The sequence below is a fragment of the Somniosus microcephalus genome, chromosome 3 (assembly GCF_052327205.1).
Source record: "Somniosus microcephalus isolate GS21.2 chromosome 3, FLI_Smic_1.0, whole genome shotgun sequence".
Classification (NCBI taxonomy): domain Eukaryota; kingdom Metazoa; phylum Chordata; class Chondrichthyes; order Squaliformes; family Somniosidae; genus Somniosus; species Somniosus microcephalus.
Window position 1 is genome coordinate 189,099,367 of NC_140989.1, and position 22,613 is coordinate 189,121,979.

General features: G+C 46.6%; 1 protein-coding gene across 2 annotated transcripts in view; it reads right to left on the reverse strand.

Moving 5' to 3' along the window:
- Positions 1-22,613, reverse strand: part of impg1a (interphotoreceptor matrix proteoglycan 1a) — a 228,407-nt gene that overhangs the window by 108,583 nt on the left and 97,211 nt on the right. For both annotated transcript variants that reach the window (XM_085982056.1, XM_085982057.1), the window contains exon 9: positions 5,225-5,481. In XM_085982056.1, coding sequence (XP_085838182.1) covers positions 5,225-5,481 — 257 coding nt within the window. The remainder of the gene's footprint in view (positions 1-5,224; positions 5,482-22,613) is intronic.

Genomic DNA, 22,613 nt, shown 5'->3' on the forward strand with positions numbered 1-22,613 from the left:
AAAGCAATCACATCCTTCCTATAGTGAGGCGACCAGAACTGCACACAGTACTCCAGCTGTGGCCTCACCAGCGTTTTGTACAGCTCCATCATAACCTCCCTGCTCTTATATTCTATGCCTCGGCTAATGAAGGCAAGTATCCCATATGCCTTTTTAACCACCTTATCTACCTGTTCCGCTGCCTTCAGGGATCTATGTACATGTACACCAAGGTCCCTCTGACCCTCTGTACTTCCTAGGGTCCTACCACTCATTGTGTATTCCCTTACCTTATTTGTCCGTCCAAAATGCATCACCTCGCACTTTTCAGGGTTAAATTCCATTTGCCACTTTTCCGCCCATCTGACCAACCCGTTTATATCGTCCTGTAGCCTGAGGCTTTCCTCCTCGCAATTTACCACCCCACCAACTTTCGTGTCATCTGCGAACTTACTGATCATACCTTTTACATTCTCATCCAAATCATTTATGTAGATCACAAACAACAAGGGACCCAGCACCGATCCCTGAGGTACCCCACTGGACACAGGCTTCCAGTCACAAAAGCAACCTTCGACCATCACCCTCTGCCTCCTGCCACTCAGCCAGTTTAGGATCCAACGCGCCAAGGCACCCTGGATCCCATGGGCTCTTACCTTCTTGACCAGTCTCCTATGCGGGACTTTGTCAAAAGCTTTACTGAAGTCCATGTAAACCACATCCACAGCATTTCCCTCATCCACCCCCCTAGTCACCCCCTCGAAAAATTCAATCAGATTTGTCAGACATGATTTACCCTTGACAAAGCCATGCTGACTATCCCCGATTAATCCTTGCCTCTCCAAGTGGAGACTAATTTTGTCCCTCAGAATTTTTTCCAATAATTTCCCTACCACAGATGTTAGGCTCACTGGCCTGTAATTCCCTGGTTTATCCCTGCTACCCTTCTTGAATAATGGTACTACGTTAGCTGTTCTCCAGTCCTCTGGTACATCCCCTGTGGCCAGAGAGGTTCTGAAAATTTGTGTCAGAGCCCCTGCAATCTCCTCCTTTGCCTCCCACAGCAGCCTGGGATACATCTCGTCCGGGCCTGGGGATTTATCCACTTTTTGGCCTGCTAAAACCGCTAGCACCTCCTCCCTCTCGATGCTAATATGTTCAAGTATGTCACAGCCCCCTTGCCCGATTTCTATGTCTGCATCGTCTTTCTCCATAGCGAACACAGATGCAAAAAATTCATTTAAAACCCCGCCTACATCATCTGGCTCTACACACAGATTGCCACTTTGGTCCCTAATGGGCCCTACCCTTTCCCTGGTTATCCTCTTGCCCTTAATATACTTATAAAACATCTTAGGATTTTCCTTTATTTTGCTCACCAGTGTTATTTCATGGCCCCTCCTCGCCCTCCTAATTTCTTTTTTAAGTATGCCCCTGCATTTTTTATACTCCTCTAGGGCTTCTTCCGTCTTTAGTCTTTTGTAACTGCCAAAAGCCCCCCTTTTATTTCTAATGCATTTTTGTATATCCCTTGTCATCCAAGGTTCCCTTTGCTTGTTGGTCCCACCCTTGACCTTTACAGGAACATGTTGGCGTTGTACTCTCTCTATTTCCCTTCTGAAAGTCTCCCACTGTTTTGATGCGGATTTTCCTATAAGTAGCTGCTCCCAGTCCAATTTGGCCAGATCCTGCCTTATCATATTAAAATCGGCCTTCCCCCAATTTAGAACCCTTATTTCCGGGCCGTCTTTGTCTTTTTCCATGACCACCTTAAATCTCACCGAATTGTGGTCACTGTCGCCAAAATGCTCTCCTACTGACACTTCCACCACTTGCCCGGCTACATTCCCCAGAATTAGGTCCAGTACCGCCCCCTCTCTTGTAGGACTTTCTACATGTTGGCTCAAAAAGCTCTCCTGGATGCACTTTAAGAATTCTGCACCCTCTAAGCCTTTCACACTCTGACTATCCCAATTTATATTGGGGAAGTTGAAATCCCCCACTATTATTACCCTATTATTTTCGCACTTTTCTGAGATTTGCCTACATATCTGTTCCTCTATCTCCCCCTGACTGTTTGGGGGCCTATAGTACACTCCCAGCAAAGTGCTTGCCCCCTTTTTGTTTTTAAGTTCTACCCATATGGCCTCATTAGAGGAACCCGCTTATATATCATCCCTCCTTACAGCAGTAATTGACTCCTTAATTAATATTGCAACACCCCCTCCCCTTTTACACCCCCCTCTGTCTCGCCTGAAGATTCTATACCCCGGAATATTGAGCTGCCAGTCCTGACCCTCCCTCAACCATGTCTCCGTGATAGCAACAATATCGTACTCCCATGTGTTCAACAACAACTTCAGTTCATCCACCTTATTTGCAAGACTCCTTGCATTAAAATAAATGCCTTCCAGCCCTGCCATATTCTCTTTTGCCTTCACATATTTGCTTTGCCTTCCCAGCTGACTTGTTTTTCCCTCTGTATTTGGCTGTAAATCACCCCCTGCTATAGCTCCACTCTGTACCCCATCCCCCTGCCAAGTTAGTTTAAACCCCCCCCCAGCAGTGCTAGCAAACCTCCCCGCAAGCATATTGGTTCCCCTCTGGTTCAGGTGTAAACCGTCCGACTTGTACAAGTCCCACCTTTCCCAGAAGCAGACCCAGTGATCCAGGAAACTAAAGCCCAGTTAGTCCCACTTCCACGCTCTTTTCCCATATCCCTGCAATTTTTTCTTCAAGTATCTATCCAATTCCCTTTTTGAAGGTTACTATTGAACCTGGATCCACCACCCTATCAGGCAGTGTATTCCAAATCCTAACCACTCGTTGAGTAAAAAAGTTTATCTCTTGTCCTTTGTCCTGGTATACCTTCAAAGGAGCTATAATCTGAGCAGCATTGTATGAAGTCATTAAGCCATCAGGGGCTAATCAGTGGAGTCTGGTAGTGTAGAGCCACATAAAAAGCAACCAGCCCATGTTTCACAGGTTAGCTTTACGTTGAGAGTTAGCACAGGAAAAGTGCCTTTGTTGTTTTTGATTCTGAGGAGAACAGTAAAGTCTGTATTTACTGTAAATCCACTGTTTGTGGACAGTTCTCTTCATTTGCTTGTTTTTATGTTCCACAAATTTATCCAGGGGTTCATAGCCTAAGCTGCAATCTAATAGATTGAGTGCAGAGGCATTGGGTATATTCCAGCCAGCTGGGGTACTCTGGCCCCCTGGGTAAAGGCACAGGAAGGTTAACAGGGTCTGTTCATGGAAGTAGCCAGTGAAGATGAACCAAGGAAATATCAAGCGCAAAAACCCCAAATGTACATAACAATCATTATACCTCACTTCAGGACACTCTGGGTAAAGAGGTTTAGGACTCTGTTAAAGATTCTATGTATATATGCAAATTGTTTTTGTTGTACCTCAACTTAAAATACAAATCAAATAAAGAAAATTGTTTCACAATATGTCCTTGAGCATGCTGACTCTGAGGAGAACAGTAAAGTCTGTATTTACTGTAAATCCACGAGCTTGGATGTGTGATGGACAATTGCTGCACAAAATATCATGTGTTGGAGATGACACTAAACTAGGGCTGGGGGAGGGAGCAGCAGACGATTCTGATGAGGCAGCTACCGACACAAACCTGTAAACGGACAGAGGAGTGGCAAATGAGATTCGGATGTAAGATACTGCACGTCAGGGAAAAAAACAGCGTACTGTTGAAGTTGGAAAGGGTTAAGTTGGAAGTGATACATATGATAATAAATGGCGTGGTAAATTCAGAACAGCACTACTTCAAGACGAACTGTGCATGTAGGACAAGAGGGCACAAGTTCAAACTGGGGAAGGGCAAATTCAGGGCCAATGTCAGGAAATTCTTCACACAGCGACTGACATAAGGAATTGACTCTGGGTAGGACAATGGAGGCAAAAGCCTCAAATGCTGTGAGGGGAGGGCTGTTGGCTTTTTTATGGTGGATCAGCTAATGGCCTCCAATATCTGTACTTATTTGTAGTCTTGTGAATTTTTCAAAAATAAAGGCCATTTCTGATCCATCTGTTAGCCAATTCCTACAAAGTGGTCACGGTGGCATAGTGGTTAGCACTGTTGCCTCACAGCGCCAGGGACCCGGGTTCGAATCCAGCCTCGGGCGACTGTCTGTGTGGAGTTTGCACATTCTCCCCGTGTTTGCGTGGGTTTCCTCCGGGTGCTCCGGTTTCCTCCCACAGTCCAAAGATGTGCGGGTTAGGTTGATTGGCTATGATAAATTGACCCTTAGTGTTAGGGGGATTAAATACGTGGGGTTACGGGAATAGGGTGGGATATGTGTCGGTGCAGGCTCGATGGGCCGAAATGGCCTCTATCTGCACTGTGGGGTTTCTGTGATTTCTGTGATTACAGTAGAAATATTAACGTTAAGAAAAAAGAAACCGGAGATTGGCTAGGCGGGTTGTGTGGGGGTGGTGGGACAGGGGCGGAGTTTTGGACAGGATTTTTTTTTGGTCAGGATCCCCGCCTAGAAGTCAGCCCGATTGACAGGCTTGGCTCGCAGTCGGGAGGGGGCGGCTGGGACCAGAGAATACCAGGAAATCTAAGTTGCTGCCTTATGATTCCTTAATGAACTACTCATGTATTTGTGCACAATGGCCCAACACTATTGGGAGGCAATGTGTGGGGAGTGCCACTTCCAAGCTGCCGCCTCAACTCTCAAGTTAGGGCACAATTCTTTGAAGAATAGTAACTGTGGTTCAGCAGGCAAGCATGGCATTGAATTTGCACACAGCAAGCTCCCACAAACCACAACTGAGTGAATGACGAGATAATCTGTTTTTGGTGGTATTGGTTGAGGGAAGAATGTTGGCCAAAGACTCCAGGAGAACTCAGCTGCTCTTCGAATAGTGCTACACCATTTTTCTTACATCAATCTGAGCAGTGGTTTAAAGCTCACCTGAAAGATGGTACCATCCAACAATGTAGCTCTCCCTCAGTACTGAACTGAAGTATCAATCTAGATTATATGCTCAAATCTGCAGTGAGGCTTGAACCTCTGACTCAGAGGTGAGAGTGTCACCATCTGAGACAAGTGGATAAAGACAGGATATGGCTAAACAGCTGCTTGCTCACATGCCTCAGCAAAATCCAGTAATCTTCCTAAAACTATATAAAGCTTTAGAAAATTGATATCTATCAAGATAATTGCCATCAGTGGTCACTGGGGTGAAGCCAACCATGAATTAGACATCAGATTACCTTGTGCAAACTGAAGTGAACCTGGATCCAGTGAAAGAGAAGTGTCATTGAGCAGTGCCATGGCAACCATGTCCTGAAATCTGGTCACCGTTATGGTGACCACTGGTTTCTCTTGGCCCTCATCTGGTGGTTCAAACAGCATGTCTCCATTCTCGACTTTATTGGATCCGATGTTTAGGATGTCGTTTCGAATGTCACTCAGTGTCGCGGCCCTTTTATCAAAGATCGCAGCAAAGCGAATCACACGACTGTCCACACTGAAAGAAAAATAATTCATGACTGAGATGAGTTTGATTAATACCTTATTACAGAAAAGAATCTATAGTTTAATGTAGAGCATGTGGGGCCTAATATGGTTCAAGCATTGGGAAACCAGGATTCTGCCAATATGTGAAACTGGGCTGGTTTTGGATATGAGCTTTTTGATGACATTAATTTTGACAACCAGGCTTGGACCTACATTAACCACATAGCCAACATTTTGCTTTTGGTATCTGCTAAGCTTGCTTTCTTTCTTTCTCCACAAATTTTCATTAAGCTAATTAAAACTTAAAGCAAAGACACAAACAATGTTTCAAAATGAATAATTTTTATGTAGCCAAGTGGGAAAATGCAGTGAATATTTAAGTCCACTAGATGGCGTGGTTCATTTTCCCCTTTAGAATTTGAAAAAAGGAGAAAAGGGTTATGGGAAGGGCCATGTGATGCCAAAGGAACCTCCCCTTTCTTCACAGCCTCCATTTTCTAGATCCAGCGTGAGGGGTGTGCTCTGAGGAGAGTTGGGGTGAATATGACTTTTGAAATGAACTTAGTCTGCGTAAAGTACAACTAAAACAGCATTTAGTGCAGCCAGACATAGTTTTAAAGTGATATTGTTTCCCAAATCACTCGATATCACGGGGATGCTTGTAGATTGTCCCACCATGTGCTGGTGTTAACCTTTGTTAAAATTGTTGTTGAGTCCTTGGGGCTACGTTTCGAACGAGTTTAATACTTTCTGTTTGCTTGTAAGAGGTAACAAGTGATAACGGGACATACGAATGTATGGTATGATATGTTTTGTTTTGTATAATGATTTGTGGTTTACCTCATGTTCTGTTTTACAGCAAGCCACTGCCGTATTTTGTCGACTGTGTTTTATGTATTTACAATTTCATCCTAAACCTAGACCCAAGTTATTAATACAGAATAAAAAACCCCAAAAACGAAAGTTCGTGTCCTGTGCTGCTCCATTTCGCCAGGCTACACATTTTGGTACCAGGAGTGGGGTCTGTTAGCTTGGAGTTTCTCAGGTTTGGGAAAGTTACATAAAATACGGCAGTGGGGGAAGAGTGGTGTGGTGCCAAGTGGACCTGGAGACGGACGGAGAGTGCTGCCTGGGGTTGCTAAGGAGGACCAGACCAGACAGACGGGATCCAGAGGGCGCCAGGACCAATCTGGGAGAGGACCCATCAAGGCACCGAGGAGGGACACCATTGGAGAAGAATTGTCACAGCGGCCATCCCATTCAGTGACTGTCAGGGACTTGTGAACTGAGTCAAAATGTTAGACCCTCCTGAGGAGGTGGGTGGAGCTCACAATTCGGATGGTGAGGACAATCAGATAGATCAACTCAAGGCACAGATTTCAGAGTTGAAAAAAAACCATGACCAAGCAATGGCAATTATTGCCACTCTAGGTAATGGGGCAACCAAGTCATATGTGTATGTACCCAGAGAGCATCAGATCCAACCATTCAGTGGTGAGGTATCTAAAGATAGTCGTTCAGTTGATGAGTTCATTGAAGAGGTTGAAAGTGTACTACGAGCTAGAGATCAGACTCCTGCGGAGCAGGTAGATTTCATTCGACCTTTGTTGAGGGGGGCAGCCCTACAGGAAATTAGGTTACGGTTGGGTGGAGAGTCTAAGCAGCCCAGTGACTTGTTCAGTTACCTAAGGGGGGCTTTCACCGAAAAACGCAGTGAGTCCCAGCTGTTAGAAACTTTCTATGGACGCAAGCAAGAAGAGGGTGAAGGTTTCCAAGAATACTCACATGCACTCTCTCAGATTATTAGAACTTTGGTAAAGCAATCACCTGATGCTGTGCCGGACACAAAACGGGTTGTCAGAAACAGATTTGTTGATGGTGTTAGAGATCCCTCACTCCGGAGAGAGTTGCGCAAGTTTGTACGAGACAACCCCCAGTCTACCCTGTTCGATGTACGTGAGGAAGCTGTCTTATGGTCCTTAGAAGACCAGCCCTGTAGCACTAAAGTTGCAAAGAGCAAGAATGTAGTGTGTGACAGTACGGGGAGGGATCTTCAGTGTTCTGCCATTGGGGTACCAGGCAGCCAGGCTGTCACTTTACAGGATGTTCTTAAAGTGGTGGCGGAACAGGGTAAAGCTATCGGGGAACTAACAGAGGCAGTACGGGGTCTTGCTCTACAGAAGGAAAACACGGGTAATGACAAGGTTGGGAAACCTAGAGCCAAGCCAAAGTTCACTGATGAAGGTCAGCCTATTTGCTTTAAGTGTAACGGGGCGGGGCACATTGTCAAACAGTGTCCTCAGAAGCACGAGGTAGCAAACACATCCACCGATACGGGCTGGGGTGCAGGAAAACTAACTCCCTCGATTGCCATGAGCCGGGCAATGCGAGGAAAACCTGCAGGCTCTCAGAACAGTACTGGCATTCGTGACAGATTTCTTGACCGTGCAGTAGGTAAATGTCCAGTAGTAGATCTCAAGATTGGGGGGGTTACTGCTAACTGTTTACTGGATACCGGGAGCCAAGTCAGCACTATTACTGAAGTTTTTTTCAGAGAGCACTTACTTGGGAGGGATGAGGATATGCTGCCTACAACCGGGTGGCTTAAGATCACTGCCGCCAACGGGTTGGACATTCCCTACTTGGGCTACCTTGAGTTAGATGTTGAAACTCTGGGCATAACCTTACCCGAATGTGGTTTCCTGGTAGTCAAAGAGCATCAGCAGTCACAGCCTGCAGCACCAGGTCTTATTGGTATGAACATCATCAGCCGATGCAGACAACTAGTTCATGCTGAGTTTGACACTACTCTAGGGGGAAAGTTGGATTCAGATTGGAGGGAAGCATTTCAGCAAGTACAACAGTGTAACATCACTCCAAAGTCATCTTCTGTCCGTGTAGCTGGTAGGGGTGCTGTACATGTGCCTGCGTCTTCCATAGCTACAGTCTATGTAAAGGGACTTAAAACTCAGTCAGGTGGCAGCACTAAAATGCTGTTGGAGCCAGGTAACACACCATTGCCAGGTGGCCTGGTAGTTGTCCCCACTCTAGTTGAATCAAAGGGACATTTATTTCCAGTGCAGGTGGTAAATTTCTCTGAGGAGGGTGTGTGGTTAAACCCCAGGACCAGGCTTGGTATTCCGACTCAGGCAGAGTGTGTAGACAAGGACTCCTGTGAGGTGCGATTTCAACGCATCTCCGCTGACACAGAGGAAGTAACTGTTGGCAGACAAGAAGGACAGATGACAGACCAAGACATTCAGTTGCTTTTGGACAAACTACACATAGGTGGCACACAGGGCCAACAAGCAGAGTTAGGTGCACTTTTAGCCAGGTATTCGGAAGTATTTGCTTTTAAGGATGAGGACCTAGGCTACACTGATAAAGTTGAGCATGAGATTAACTTGGTAGATGACGCACCAGTTACAGAGCCATACCGTCGTATCCCACCTACACTGTACAAAGAGGTGAGGGACCACATCACTAAGCTTTTAAGAAAGCGTGTCATCCAGGAGAGCAATAGTTCATACGCTTCACCCATAGTGGTAGTTCGTAAGACTGATGGAGACATACGACTATGTGTTGACTTTAGGAAACTAAACTCAAAAACCAGACGTAACGCATTTCCTTTGCCCCGCATTGACGAGAGTTTTGATGCCCTTCATGGTGCAAAGTTCTTCTCGACCATTGATCTTGCAAGTGGGTACCACCAGGTTGCTGTTCGTGAAAGTGACAGGCCTAAGACTGCTTTTACAACTCCTTTTGGCCTTTTTGAGTACCTCAGAATGCCTTTTGGTATCTGTAATGGACCTGCGACTTTTCAACGACTTATGCAAGCGACTATGAGCGACTTAGTGTTCCACATCCTATTAGTGTATTTAGATGACATCCTTGTGTTCTCTCAGACCTTCCCGGACCATTTAGAGAGGCTTGAGACAGCTCTAAGACGACTGAAAGAGACAGGTTTGAAAGTAAAGCTTGAAAAGTGTCACTTCCTGCAGCAGGAAGTCAGGTTCCTTGGGCATCAAATTTCAGGGGAGGGTATAGGGACAGATCCAGAGAAAATTGCCGCCGTAAAGAAGTGGCCGGTCCCCAGTACAGTCAAAGATCTGAGGTCATTTCTTGGTTTCTGTAGTTATTACAGGAGGTTCATTGAGGATTTTTCTAAACGAGCTGGCCCTCTCCATGACGTAGTCAATGCATGCCTTAGGGAAGACAGCCCAGCAAAAGCAAAACGGTTGTTTGAAGGTTCATGGACAGCGGCGTGCCAAGCTGCTTTCGAACAGCTGAAAGAAAAGCTGATCAGTGCTCCAGTGTTAGGTTACGCAGATTTCACTCAGCCTTTTATTGTAGAGACGGATGCCAGTAACCTAGGATTAGGTGCCATCCTCCACCAGCAGCAGGGAGATAGGAAGAGAGTGATAGCATATGCCAGTAGGAGGCTCCGTAATGCTGAAAGAAATGACAGAAACTACAGCAGTATGAAACTAGAGCTCCTCGCCCTCAAATGGGCTGTTTCAGAGAAATTTCGAGGTTACCTTCTAGGTTCCAAGTTCACTGTCATAACAGATAACAACCCCCTGTGTCACCTTTCTACAGCTAAGTTAGGTGCTGTTGAGCAAAGATGGGTGGCTCAGTTAGCTGTTTTTGACTTTGACGTCAAGTACCGCCCAGGCCGCTGTAATGCAGCAGCAGATGCCCTCTCTAGGCAGCCGTTAGCAGGGGAGCCCGAGTCAGACAGTGGGGATGCAGACTATGATGGTTGTGTGGCCATATGTAATGTCACTCACAAGGGAACAGCTCTAGGACCAGACTTAGGGACAGCAGGAGTCAAGTGCTGTAAAGTCAGACAGATCCGTGTTTCGGACGCAGAAGAAAGTACTGAGCGTAGTGAGTTGCAGGGTAACACACCAACACTTCCCGGTTACTCTAAAGAGGAACTACGTAAGTTTCAGGACACAGACCCCACCCTCAGCGTGTTTAGGAAGTTTTGGGGTGAGCAGCGAAGGCCAACTTACAAGGAGAGGTCGCAGTTATCCAAGCTAGTATTATCCACGTTAAAGCAGTGGCCCCGTATTTGTGAGCAAGATGGTTTGTTGTACCGTGTAATCGAGGATGTCCATGTTGGTGAGTGTCACCAGCTACTACTGCCCTCTTGTTTGAAAGAAGTCGTGCTTGAAGGTGTGCATGATCGTATGGGCCATCAGGGAATAGAGCGCACACAGAACCTTTTGAGACAGAGATGTTTTTGGGTTGGGATGTATGGGGATGTGGAACAGTGGGTCAAGAAATGCGAGAGGTGTGTTTTGACAAAAATGCCCCACCCCAAGATACATGCCCCTATGAAATCATTTCTAGCCTCCCGGCCCCTTGAAGTAGTTGCTGTAGATTTCACCATGCTGGAACCGGCCTCCGATGGTCGTGAGAATGTGTTAGTGGTGACCGATGTTTTCACTAAATTCACACAAGCCTTCCCTACTCGGGACCAAAAGGCTGATACCACGGCAAAAGTCCTTCTCAAAGAGTGGTTCATGAAGTATGGGGTCCCAGAAAGATTGCATTCAGACAGAGGTCGAAATTTTGAGAGTGAAATCATTGCCGAGCTGTGTAAGCTTTATGGTGTAAAGAAAACCCGCACTACCCCACACCACCCAGAAGGAAATGCTCAATGTGAGAGATTCAACAGATCTTTACATGATCTTTTGCGTACACTGCCTCCAGAAAAGAAGCGCCGCTGGCCTGAGCACTTATCTGAGTTGGTGTATGCCTACAATGTAACACCCCATGCTACGACTGGCTACTCACCGTACTATCTGCTTTTCGGGGTTCATCCACACCTTCCTGTAGATGCTTTATTAGGTCAGGAGCAAGTGTTAGACAAGAAACATGAGTGGTTGGTTGTCCACCAAGAGCGTTTGAAGGAGGCACATGCAAGGGCAAGAGAGTACACTGAAAAGAAATCAGCTCAAAGAATTGAACTTAACAAAGACAAAGTGTACTGTCCAACCATTGAGGTGGGTCAGTTGGTATACTTACGACACAGGCCTTTGGGTAGGAACAAAATTCAGGATGCGTGGGGTCCTACTGTGTACAGAGTGGTGGAGGTACAGGGTACTACACATGCAGTTGAGCCTGTAGAGGGCAGTCCTTTAAAAAGGGTCCATAGAGTTAATCTTAGGCCATGTGTTACCCCTGTCCCTGAGCCTAGGCGGACGAGAACCAAGTCCCCTGTCACCGTACCCCCGTCACTCTTTTGACAGAATCGTTGCCAGAGCCCTCTGATACTGAGTTTGTTGTGGTAGAGGAAGTCACCTATCCAGAGTTAACTCAGGAGGAAAAAGTAAACAATGATCCTGTTGGTAACGCCCAAGATGTATAGGAATCAGAGGCTGTTTCTGAGCCAGAGCATTCAGATCCTTCTGAGTGTGGGACTGAGGTTGAGGTACCCATTCCGGCTCCTCGCAGAACTAAAAGAGCCAATGCTGGGGTAAACCCTAACCCATACCATTTGCCTCAGTCAGCCTGTAATGCAGTCTCACTCAGTCCTGAGGTGTTCTCTCATGTTTTATCGAGTCTGGGTACTGCATTTTTTCGAGAAGCTGTAAAAGAAGTGAAAAACGGGTGCTAAGTCACCGAGGACGTTGACTTTAAAGCAGGGGAGAATGTAGCCAAGTGGGAAAATGCAGTGAATATTTAAGTCCACTAGATGGCGCGGTTCATTTTCCCCTTTAGAATTTGAAAAAAGGAGAAAAGGGTTATGGGAAGGGCCATGTGATGCCAAAAGAACCTCCCCTTTCTTCACAGCCTCCATTTTCTAGATCCAGCGTGAGGGGTGTGCTCTGAGGAGAGTTGGGGTGAATATGACTTTTGAAATGAACTTAGTCTGCGTAAAGTACAACTAAAACAGCATTTAGTGCAGCCAGACATAGTTTTAAAGTGATATTGTTTCCCAAATCACTCGATATCACGGGGATGCTTGTAGATTGTCCCACCATGTGCTGGTGTTAACCTTTGTTAAAATTGTTGTTGAGTCCTTGGGGCTACGTTTCGAACGAGTTTAATACTTTCTGTTTGCTTGTAAGAGGTAACAAGTGATAACGGGACATACGAATGTATGGTATGATATGTTTTGTTTTGTATAATGATTTGTGGTTTACCTCATGTTCTGTTTTACAGCAAGCCACTGCCGTATTTTGTCGACTGTGTTTTATGTATTTACAATTTCATCCTAAACCTAGACCCAAGTTATTAATACAGAATAAAAAACCCCAAAAACGAAAGTTCGTGTCCTGTGCTGCTCCATTTCGCCAGGCTACATTTAAAAATTTGTTCATGGGATGTGGGCGCCGCTGGCAAGGCCATCATTTATAGCCCATCCCCAATTGACTTGGAGAAGGTGGTGGTGAGCTGCCTTCTTGCACCGCTGCAGTCCGTGTAGTGAAGGTACTCCCTCAGTGCTGTTAGGGAGCGAGTTCCATGATTTTGACCTAGCAATGATGAAGTAACAGCAATATATTTCCAAGTCAGGATGGTGTGTGACTTGGAGGGGAACTTGCAGGTGATAGTGTTCCCATGCGCCTGCTGCCCTTGTCCATCTAGTTGGTAGAGGTTGCGGGTTTGGGAGGTGCTGCCGAAGAAGCCTTGGTGAGTTGCTACAGTGCATCTTGTAGATGGTACACACTGCAGCCACAGTACACCGGTGGTGGAGGGAGTGAATGTTTAAGGTGGTGGATGGGGTGCCAATCAAACGGGCTGCTTCGTCCTGGATGGTATCGAGCTTCTTGAGTGTTGTTGGAGCAGCACTCATCCAGGCAAGTGGAGAGCATTCCATTACAATCCTGACTTGTGGCTTGTAGATGGTGGAAAGGCTTTGGGGAGTCAGGAGGTGAGACACTCGCCGCAGAATACCCAGCCTCTGACCCACTCTTGTAGCCAGTGTTTATGTGGCTGGTCCAGTTAAGTTTCTGGTCAATGGTGACACCCAGGATATTGATGGTGGGGGATACGGCGATGGTAATCCCGTTGAATGTCAAGGGGAGGTGGTTAGACTCTCGCTTGTTGGAGATAGTCATTGCCTAGTACTTGTGTGGCGCGAATGTTACTTGCCACTTATTAGCCCAAGCCTGAACGTCATTGAGGTCTTGCTGCATGCGGGCATGGAATGCTTCATTATCTGAGGAGCTGTGAATGGAATTGAACACTGAGCAATCATTAGTGAACATTCCCACTTCTGACCATATGAAGGAAGGAAGGTAATTGATGAAGCAACTGAAGATGGTTAGGCCTAGGACACTGCCTGAGGAATCCCTGCAGTGATGTCCTGGGGCTGAGATGATTGACCTTCAACAACCACAACCATCTTCCTTTGTGCTAGATATGACTCCAGCCAGTGGAGCGTTTTCCCTCTGATTCCCATTGACCTCAATTTTACTGTGGCTCCTTGATGCCACAGTCGGTCAAATGCTGCCTTGATGTGAAGGGCAGTCACTCTCACCTTAGCTCTGGAATTCAGCTCTTTTGTCCATGTTTAGACCAAGGTTGTAATGAGGTCTGGAGCTGAGTGGTGCTGGCGGAACCCAAACTAAGCAGCTTATTCGTGAGCAAGTGCCGCTTGATAGCACTGTCGATGACACCTTCCATCACTTTGCTGATAATTGAGAGTAGACTGATGGAGCAGTAATTGGCTGGATTGGATTTGTCCTGCTTTTTGTGGACAGGACATACCTGGGCAGTTTTCCACATTTTTGGATAGATGCCAGTGTTGTAGCAGGACCGGAACAGCTTGGCTAGAGGTGCGGCTAGTTCTGGAGCGCAAGTCTTCAGCATGATAGCTGGGATGTTGTTGGGGCCCATAGCCTTTGCTGTATCCAGTGCGCTCAGCCAATTCTTGATATCACGTGGAGTGAATTGAATTGGCTGAAGACTGGCTTCTGTGATGGTGGGGGCCTCAGGAGGAGGCCGATAAGAATCATCCACTCAACACTTTTGGCTGAAGATGGTTGCAAATGCTTCAGCCTTGTCGTTTGCACTTGCGTGCTGGGCTCCGCCATCATTGAGGATGGGGATATTCATGGAACATCCTCCTCCCATTAGTTTTTTAATTGTCCACCACCATTCATAACTGGGTGTGGCAGAACTGCAGAGCTTTGATCTGATCTGTTGATTGTGGGATCACTTAGCTTTGCCTATAGCATGCTGCTTCCACTGTCTAGCATGCATGTAGTCCTGTGTTGCAGCTTCCCCAGGTTGGCACCTCATTTTTAGGTACGCCTGCTGCTGCTCCTGGCATGCTCTTCTACACTCCTCATTGAACCAGAGTTGGTCCCCTGGCTTGATGGTAATGGTAGAGTGAGGGATATGCCTGGCCATGAGGTTACAGATTGTGGTGGAATACAGTTCTGCTGCTGCTGATGGCCCACATCGCCTCATGGATGCCCAGTTTTGAGCTGCTAGATCTCTTCTGAATCTATCCCATTTAGCATGGTGGTAGTGCCACACAACACGATGGAGATTGTCCTCAGCGTGAAGACGGGACTTCGTCTCCACAAGGACTGTGCGTTTGTCACTCCTACCAATACTGTCATGAGCAAATGCATCTGTGACAGGTAGATTGGTGAGGACGAGGTCAAGTAGGTTTTTCCCTTGTGTTGGTTCTCTCACCACCTGTCGCAGGCCCAGACTGGCAGCTATGTCCTTCAGGACTCGGCCAGCTCGGTCAGTAGTGGTGCTACCGAGTCACTCTTGGTGATGGACATTGAAGTCCCCCACCCAGAGTACATTCTGTGCCCTTGCTACCCTCAGTGCTTCTTCCAAGTGGTGTTCAACATGGAGGAATACTGATTCACCAGCTAAGGGAGGGCGACAGGTGGTAATCAGCAAGAGGTTTCCTTGCCCATGTTTGACCTGAAGCCATGAGACTTCATGGAGTCTGACATGAATCAGTCATTCATGAAAGAAAGACTTATGAAATAATACTGAGCGGCCTGCGGGTGGCGCTGTCCAGGGAGAGTATAAATACTCGGGCACGGGCCCAGCTTGCGCAGGACATTCTTAACAGGAACTAGTGAAGGACACAACTGGACCTTCATGTTGTAAAACAGTTGATTAAAGCTTTGTTTAATGCTTAGACCAAGTGCCTAGCAGTTTTCTTACGTCAGAGTCCAGAGTCAATGTTGAGGACTCCCAGGGCCACTCCCACCTGACTGTATACCACTGTGCCGCCACCTCTGGTGGGTCTATCCTGCTGGTGGCACTGGACATACCCAGGGATGGTGATGGAGGAGTCTGGGACATTGGCTGAAAGGTATGATTCTGTGAGTATGACTATGTCAGGCTGTTGCTTGACTAGTTTGTGGGACAGCTCTCCCAATTGTGGCACAAGTCCCCAGATGTTAGTGAGGAGGACTTTGCAGGATCTGCTGGGCTGGGTGTGCCGTTGCCCTGTCTGAAGCCGGTGCCGAGGTTGATGCCAGGTGGTCCGTCTGGTTTTATTCTTATTATTGTTTCTCGTGGTGGTTTGTTATAACTGAGTATCTTGCTAGGCCATTTTAGAGGTTAGTTAAGTGTCAACCACATTACTGTGGGTCTGGAGTCACATATAGGCCAGGTAAGGATGGCAGATTTCCTTCCCTAAAGGACATTAATGAACCAGATGGGGTTTTACGACAATCTGATAGTTTAGTGGTCACCATTACTGATACTAGCTTTTCATTACAGATTTATTTAATTAACTGAATTTAAATTCCCCAGCTGCCATGGTGGGATTTGAACTCACGTCTCTGGATCATTAGTCCAGGCCTCTGGATTACTAGCCCAGTGACATAACCACTAAAGCCCAAGGGCTTTGTGATCTTATTGAATGGTGGAGCAGGCTCAAAGGGCTGAATGGCCAACTCCTGCTCCTATTTCTTATGTTCTTATGAAACTAAATGGTGAAGTAAAAGTGTGTACATTATAAACAGGTGACAATTCAGAAATGAAGGCACGTTAGAAAGTGAAGTCCCGAGGCTCGCTGGAAATGGGGCCTCGAGCCTTATCTACATAATACCAGCAATCATGCATCCCAATGTGGCTCGCTGGTTGGAGCCCTAGAAACTCCCACATGGAGCGGGCCCCATGGAAGAAACTCCCACATGGAGCGGGCCCCGTGGAAGAAACTCCCACACGGAGCGGGCCCAACAGAAGAAACTCCCACACGGAGCGGGCCCAATGGAATAAACTCCCATGTGGAGCGGGCCCCATGGAAGAAATACCCACACAGAGCGGGCCCCGTGGAAGAAACTCCCACACGGAGCGGGCCCCACGGAAGAAACTCTCACACGGAGCGGGCCCCGTGGAAGAAACTCCCACACGGAGCGGGCCCCGTGGAAGAAACTCCCACATGGAGCGGGCCCCACGGATGAAACTCCCACATGTTATTAAATGATTCAATTGTAACATGCATTAGAGTCCTATATAAACAGTTAGTCACCTCGTTGTAGCTTTTTAACTAACTGCAATTGCACCTATCATCCTTTACTACGACCTACTCAGGTTTTTGTTTTACTGCAGGGAGGATGAGCAACCTGGCCACAGCACCGTGGAACGGGGGGCCATTCAAGAGGGGGGAGTAAATAGAAATGTTGTAGTGGTAGTGGATAGTATTATTAGGGGGATAGTGTAGTGTATGTGCCTTTAAGAGCCCCATGTGCACTGTAATGCCGGTAATGGCCACTCGGGCTATATAAGCCTGTATATTGTGTTGTATCAGTTAGTTCCCCTCCAGACTTTGTTTAGTAAACACCTGTGAAACCAACTCCTGTCTTCAGTGTCTCTATCAACACACGGACACAACAGTGGCGACGAATTGGAAATGGACTTACCTGCAATTCGGCAGCACCTCAAGGACATCGATTCCTCTGGCGTCCAAAGTTGAAAAGAAAAAGAAAAAGCTGTGGTTTCACCAGCTAGCCAAGCTGGTGGCAGGTACTGCAATAATCCTTCTTGGGCGTCGGGCTGGGGCTCCAGCGGCTGGCTCTGCAGCTAGGCCAAGCAGCGAAAGCGGAGGCAAGCAGTAACAGACGGGAAGGGAGCACTTGGGAGATGGCTGGCGCTGCAAACAGGTCGGCGTTCAGACCTAGAGAGAGAGTCCGGCGGGAACGAGTCTCCAACTGTAAATAAATAAATAAAAAGAACGGAAACCGCGGGAAACAGCGTTGTCATCGGCAGCAGCGGCGGGGAAGCGCGGGAAGCGCCATTTTTTTTTCTAGGATGCCTAAGTCTGGCAATATTGATGCTTTTGATAACAAGATAGAGGATTGGACCACATATGTGGAAAGAGTGGAGGTATATTGCACCGCAAATGGAATAGAAGGTGAAAAAAAAGCTTCAGTACTTCTAAATCTAATGGGCGCAAAGACATATAAGCTGTTACGAAACTTAATCACTCCAGCCGAACCGATGGACAAGAATTTTAAGGAGATTGTTGATACCCTACACTGCCAATTCAGGGCAGGACTGGCAGATTCTCTACGAGACAAATTCGTCTGCGGTCTCCTAAATGAAGGAACACAAAAAAGGCTACTTTCTGAGAAAGATTTGACACTGGACAAGGCTTTCAGTGCAAGAGGAGCTGCAGAAATACAGCAAAAGCCACAGGACTTCGACACCCATGAAATGACATGCGGTTTCGAGAGATGTTATCGCTGCGGCAGATCCACCCATGACCAGAGGGACTGCTGGTTCAAGGACAAAGCATGCAGGCAATGCGGAAAGATGGGACACATTACACGTGTATGCCGATCTGGAAACAAAAAATCCACTAACAGAAAAAAAATCAATAAGGAAAAGCACAGAAAGGTACAAATGATGACGGACAGTAGCTCCGAAGACCAGAAGAGCGATAGCGACTCCGGAAACAAGAGACTAAGCTCTCTCAAATTACATAATGTAATTGCCAAAGAAGATTACCAGACCATTTGGGTTACCCTCACAATAGCAGGGTCCCCAGTTAAAATGGAGCTAGATACAGGATCAGCTCTGACCGTCATAAATCGACGGGATTACGAGCGGCTATTTCTGCATATACCTTTAAAAGACACATCCATTATCTTGAAAAAATATACGGGGCAGAAAGTATACCCCAAAGGAAAAATAAGGGTGCCTGTTGTATACAACGGCAAGGAAATACAGAAGTCGTATTTATACGTTCTACAAGATGGTGGTCCACCGCTGTTGGGACGTGAATGGATCAGGAAAATACGTTTAGACTGGCACTCCATTCAGGCACTGACGGTGACCAGTAAGGAAAAAAATGATGATGATGTCATACCTGAACGATTAAAAGACATCTTGGCCAACGCCAAGGAAGTGTTTCAAGAGAAACTAGGAACCTTGAAAGGCATCACCGCCTCAATAAAAGTGGAAGATGCGTCAATTCCCAAGTTTTTTAAGGCAAGGCCGGTGCCATACGCAATTCGTCTAGCAGTCGAGGCAGAGCTGGAGAATTTGGAAAAGGCAGGCGTATTATCCAAAATAGATTGGAGCGAGTGGGCAACACCCATCGTCCCGGTCATGAAGAAAACGTTGAATAATGATAAATCTGAAGAACAATGAAAAATTCGCATCTGTGGAGACTTCAAGGTGACTGTAAACCCGGTCCTTCACACGGTACCGTATCCTCTTCTGAGGATAGAAGATATTTTCGCCTCACTATCCGGAGGGAAATGTTTCACCAAAATTGACTTGGCACAGGCATATCTGCAGATGGAGGTTGAAGAGGCCTCTAAAAAGCATCTCACGATAAATACACACAAAGGCCTATACCAGTACAATCGACTGGTTTTCGGAGTAGCATCCGCTCCAGCTATCTGGCAAAGAGCTATGGAGCAAGTCCTCCAAGGGATTCCGGGGACTCAATGCTGCCTAGATGACATCCTTGTAATAGGAGAAAATGACAACGAGCACCTTGCCAATTTGGAGCAGGTGCTCACTAGGCTGAGAGAACGGGGCCTACGAGCAAATCGCCCCAAGTGCGAATTTTTCCAGAATCAAATATCATATTGTGGCCACATAATTAATAAGGAAGGGTTGCATAAGTCACCTGAAAAAATTGAAGCCGTCATAAAAGCCCCAGCACCTGAAAATGTTTCACAATTAAGGGATTAATAAATTACTATCATAAATTTTTACCGAACTTATCAACTCTTCTACACCCTCTTAATGAACTGCTACAAACAGGAGTAATTTGGAAATGGAGCGAAGACTGTAAACGTGCCTTCCATAAATGCAAAGATTTAATCACGTCCAAAGAAGTTTTGGCTCATTACAACCCATCACTGCCAATCAGACTGGCGTGCGATGCATCCCCTTACGGCGTAGGAGCAGTATTATCACATAAATTCCCTGATGGCTCGGAACGGCCGATAGCTTTTGCGTCACGCTCATTAAACTCAGCTGAGCGTAACTATGCCCAAATCGACAGGGAAGCACTCAGCCTGGTATGGGGAGTGAAGAAATTCAACCATTACCTACGCGGACAAAAATTTACCTTGTTGACTGACCATCAACCACTCATCTCCATATTCAACCCTAAAAAGGGTGTTCCCATTATGACAGCGCAAAGGCTACAGAGGTGGTCCCTTTTTCTAGGGGCACACCAATACAACATAGAATACAAAGGATCAAAACAGCATGGGAATGCTGACGGGTTATCGCGCCTACCGTTGCCAACGGTAGAAGCACCTACCGTAGACCCAGTGGAGATTTTCCACTCTACCATAGTCGAATGTCTACCAGTAACAAATTCTGCCACTGAAAGGGAAACTAAAAATGACCCGACTCTCTCACGAGTCTACGATTTAACAGTGAAGGGATGGCCAGCACATGGCGAACCACTGTTACCGGCATTCTCACAAAGAAGAGAACAGCTGTCAGTGTGCCGAGGATCCTTGATGTGTGGATCCAGAGTGGTGATTCCACCCAAACTCCAGGATAAAGTTCTAAAGGAGCTTCACGAGGGGCATCTGGGTGGAGTGAAAATGAAGAACCTAGCCAGGGCGTTTGTATGGTGGCCAGGTATCGATGGAGACATCGAAGAAATGACCAAGAGCTGCCTAGGATGCCAGAAGGTCCAAAACGCCCCACCACAAGCCCCTCTACATCCATGGGAGTGGCCCTCATCTCCATGGCAAAGGGTACACATCGACTTTGCTGGTCCATTTATGGACTCAATGTTCTTAATCGCGGTTGATGCACACTCCAAGTGGCCGGAGGTAATAAAGATGTCCTCCACCACCACGGAAAAAACCATCACAGTATTAAGGACCATATTTGCCAGGAATGGGCTGCCGGAACAGATCTGTTCTGATAATGGACCGCAACTTGTGTCCGAAGAATTCAGGAAGTTCTTAAAAAATAATGGGGTTAAGCACTACACGTCTGCCCCATACCATCCCGCCACCAATGGATTGGCTGAAAGGTTTGTCCAGACCTTCAAGAAGGCCATAAAGGCCATGGGTAATGAAGACATAAAACTTCAGCACAAGGTGGATAACTTCTTGTTCGCATACAGGAATGCAACACATATGGTTACAAACCAAACTCCCGCCATGATGTTCTTCAATAGAAACCTAAGATGCCGGCTGGATTTGATCAAGCCAAACATCAGAAGGGACGTGGAGAACCGGCAATTTCAAGGCATGAATGAAAGGCCAACTAGAACCTTCCAGATAGGTCAACAAGTTTTGGCCCGGGACTACCGTACCGAGAAATGGCAGCCTGGAACTATCTGCACATGACTAGGACCACTGATGTATACCATAGACATTGGAGAAAGCATAATAAGGCGCCATGCTGACCAAATCATAGAGTCATCCGAAAAGGGACAACCTACACCACAACTCTATACGCCTAATGATGAAGTAGAGATACCCATATCTACCTCCGATCCGGTGATACTGGAACCCAATGAACCCGACACTGGCATTCAAGCCAAATCAACCTTGCCAAAAGAACCTACTACACCACCAGAAACTACTACACCACCGAGGCATTATCCAGACCGAGTCAGGAAGCCTCCAGAGAGACTGACTTATAATTAATTAACTGCCGCAATGTGTAGATTATTTTTCTTGTAACATGTAATTAATGATTACTTAAAATATTATGTGCTGGTTGGCTAAAAGGGGAGGAATTGTAGTGTATGTGCCTTTAAGAGCCCCATGTGTACTGTAATGCCGGTAATGGCCACTCGGGCTATATAAGCCTGTATATTGTGTTGTATCAGTTAGTTCCCCTCCAGACTTTGTTTCATAAACACCTGTGAAACCAACTCCTGTCTTCAGTGTCTCTATCAACACACGGACACAACAGATAGATAGAGTTCTCTGCAGCCAAGAGCGAGAGTCCCGAAGGCTGTGTTGCCTACCCGATGCCAGGGTTAAGGACATCTCCTCTGGGCTGGAAAGAAACTTGCAGTGGGAGGGGGTGGATCCAGTTGTTGTGGTCCATGTTGGTACAAACGACGTAGATAGGACTAGGAAGCCGGTTCTGTTAAAGGAGTATGAGCAGCTAGGGGTCAAATTAAAAAACAGAACCTCAAGGGTAATAATCTCTGGATTATTACCTGAGCCACGAGCGAATTTGGCTAGGACAAATAAAATTAGAGAGTTAAATGCGTGGCTCAAAGACTGGTGTGGGAGAAATGGGTTTTGCTTCCTGGGACACTGGCACCAGTACTGGGGCAGGAGGGAGCTGTTCCATTGGGACGGGCTTCACTTGGCCAGTGCTGGGACTAGAGTACTGGCGGCTCATATAACTAGGGCTGTAGAGAGGGCTTTAAACTAACTAGTGCGGGGGAGGTTCCTAGAGAGCAAATAATAAAAATGACAACAGAGAAGGTCATAGACTGAGGTAGCAGTGGGGAAATTAAAAACCAGAGCGTGTCAGGAAGGAGCAGAAGGTATGGAGTAAAAAGGTAAAGTAATAAAAAGGGCAAAAGCAGGAACTAAGTGTCACAAAACATATTTGAAAGTTCTCTATCTGAATGCACGTAGCATTCGTAACAAAATAGACGAGTTAATGGCACAAATAACTACATATGGGTATGATCTTGTGGCCATTACAGAAACATGGCTGCAGGGTGACAATGCCTGGGAATTAAAC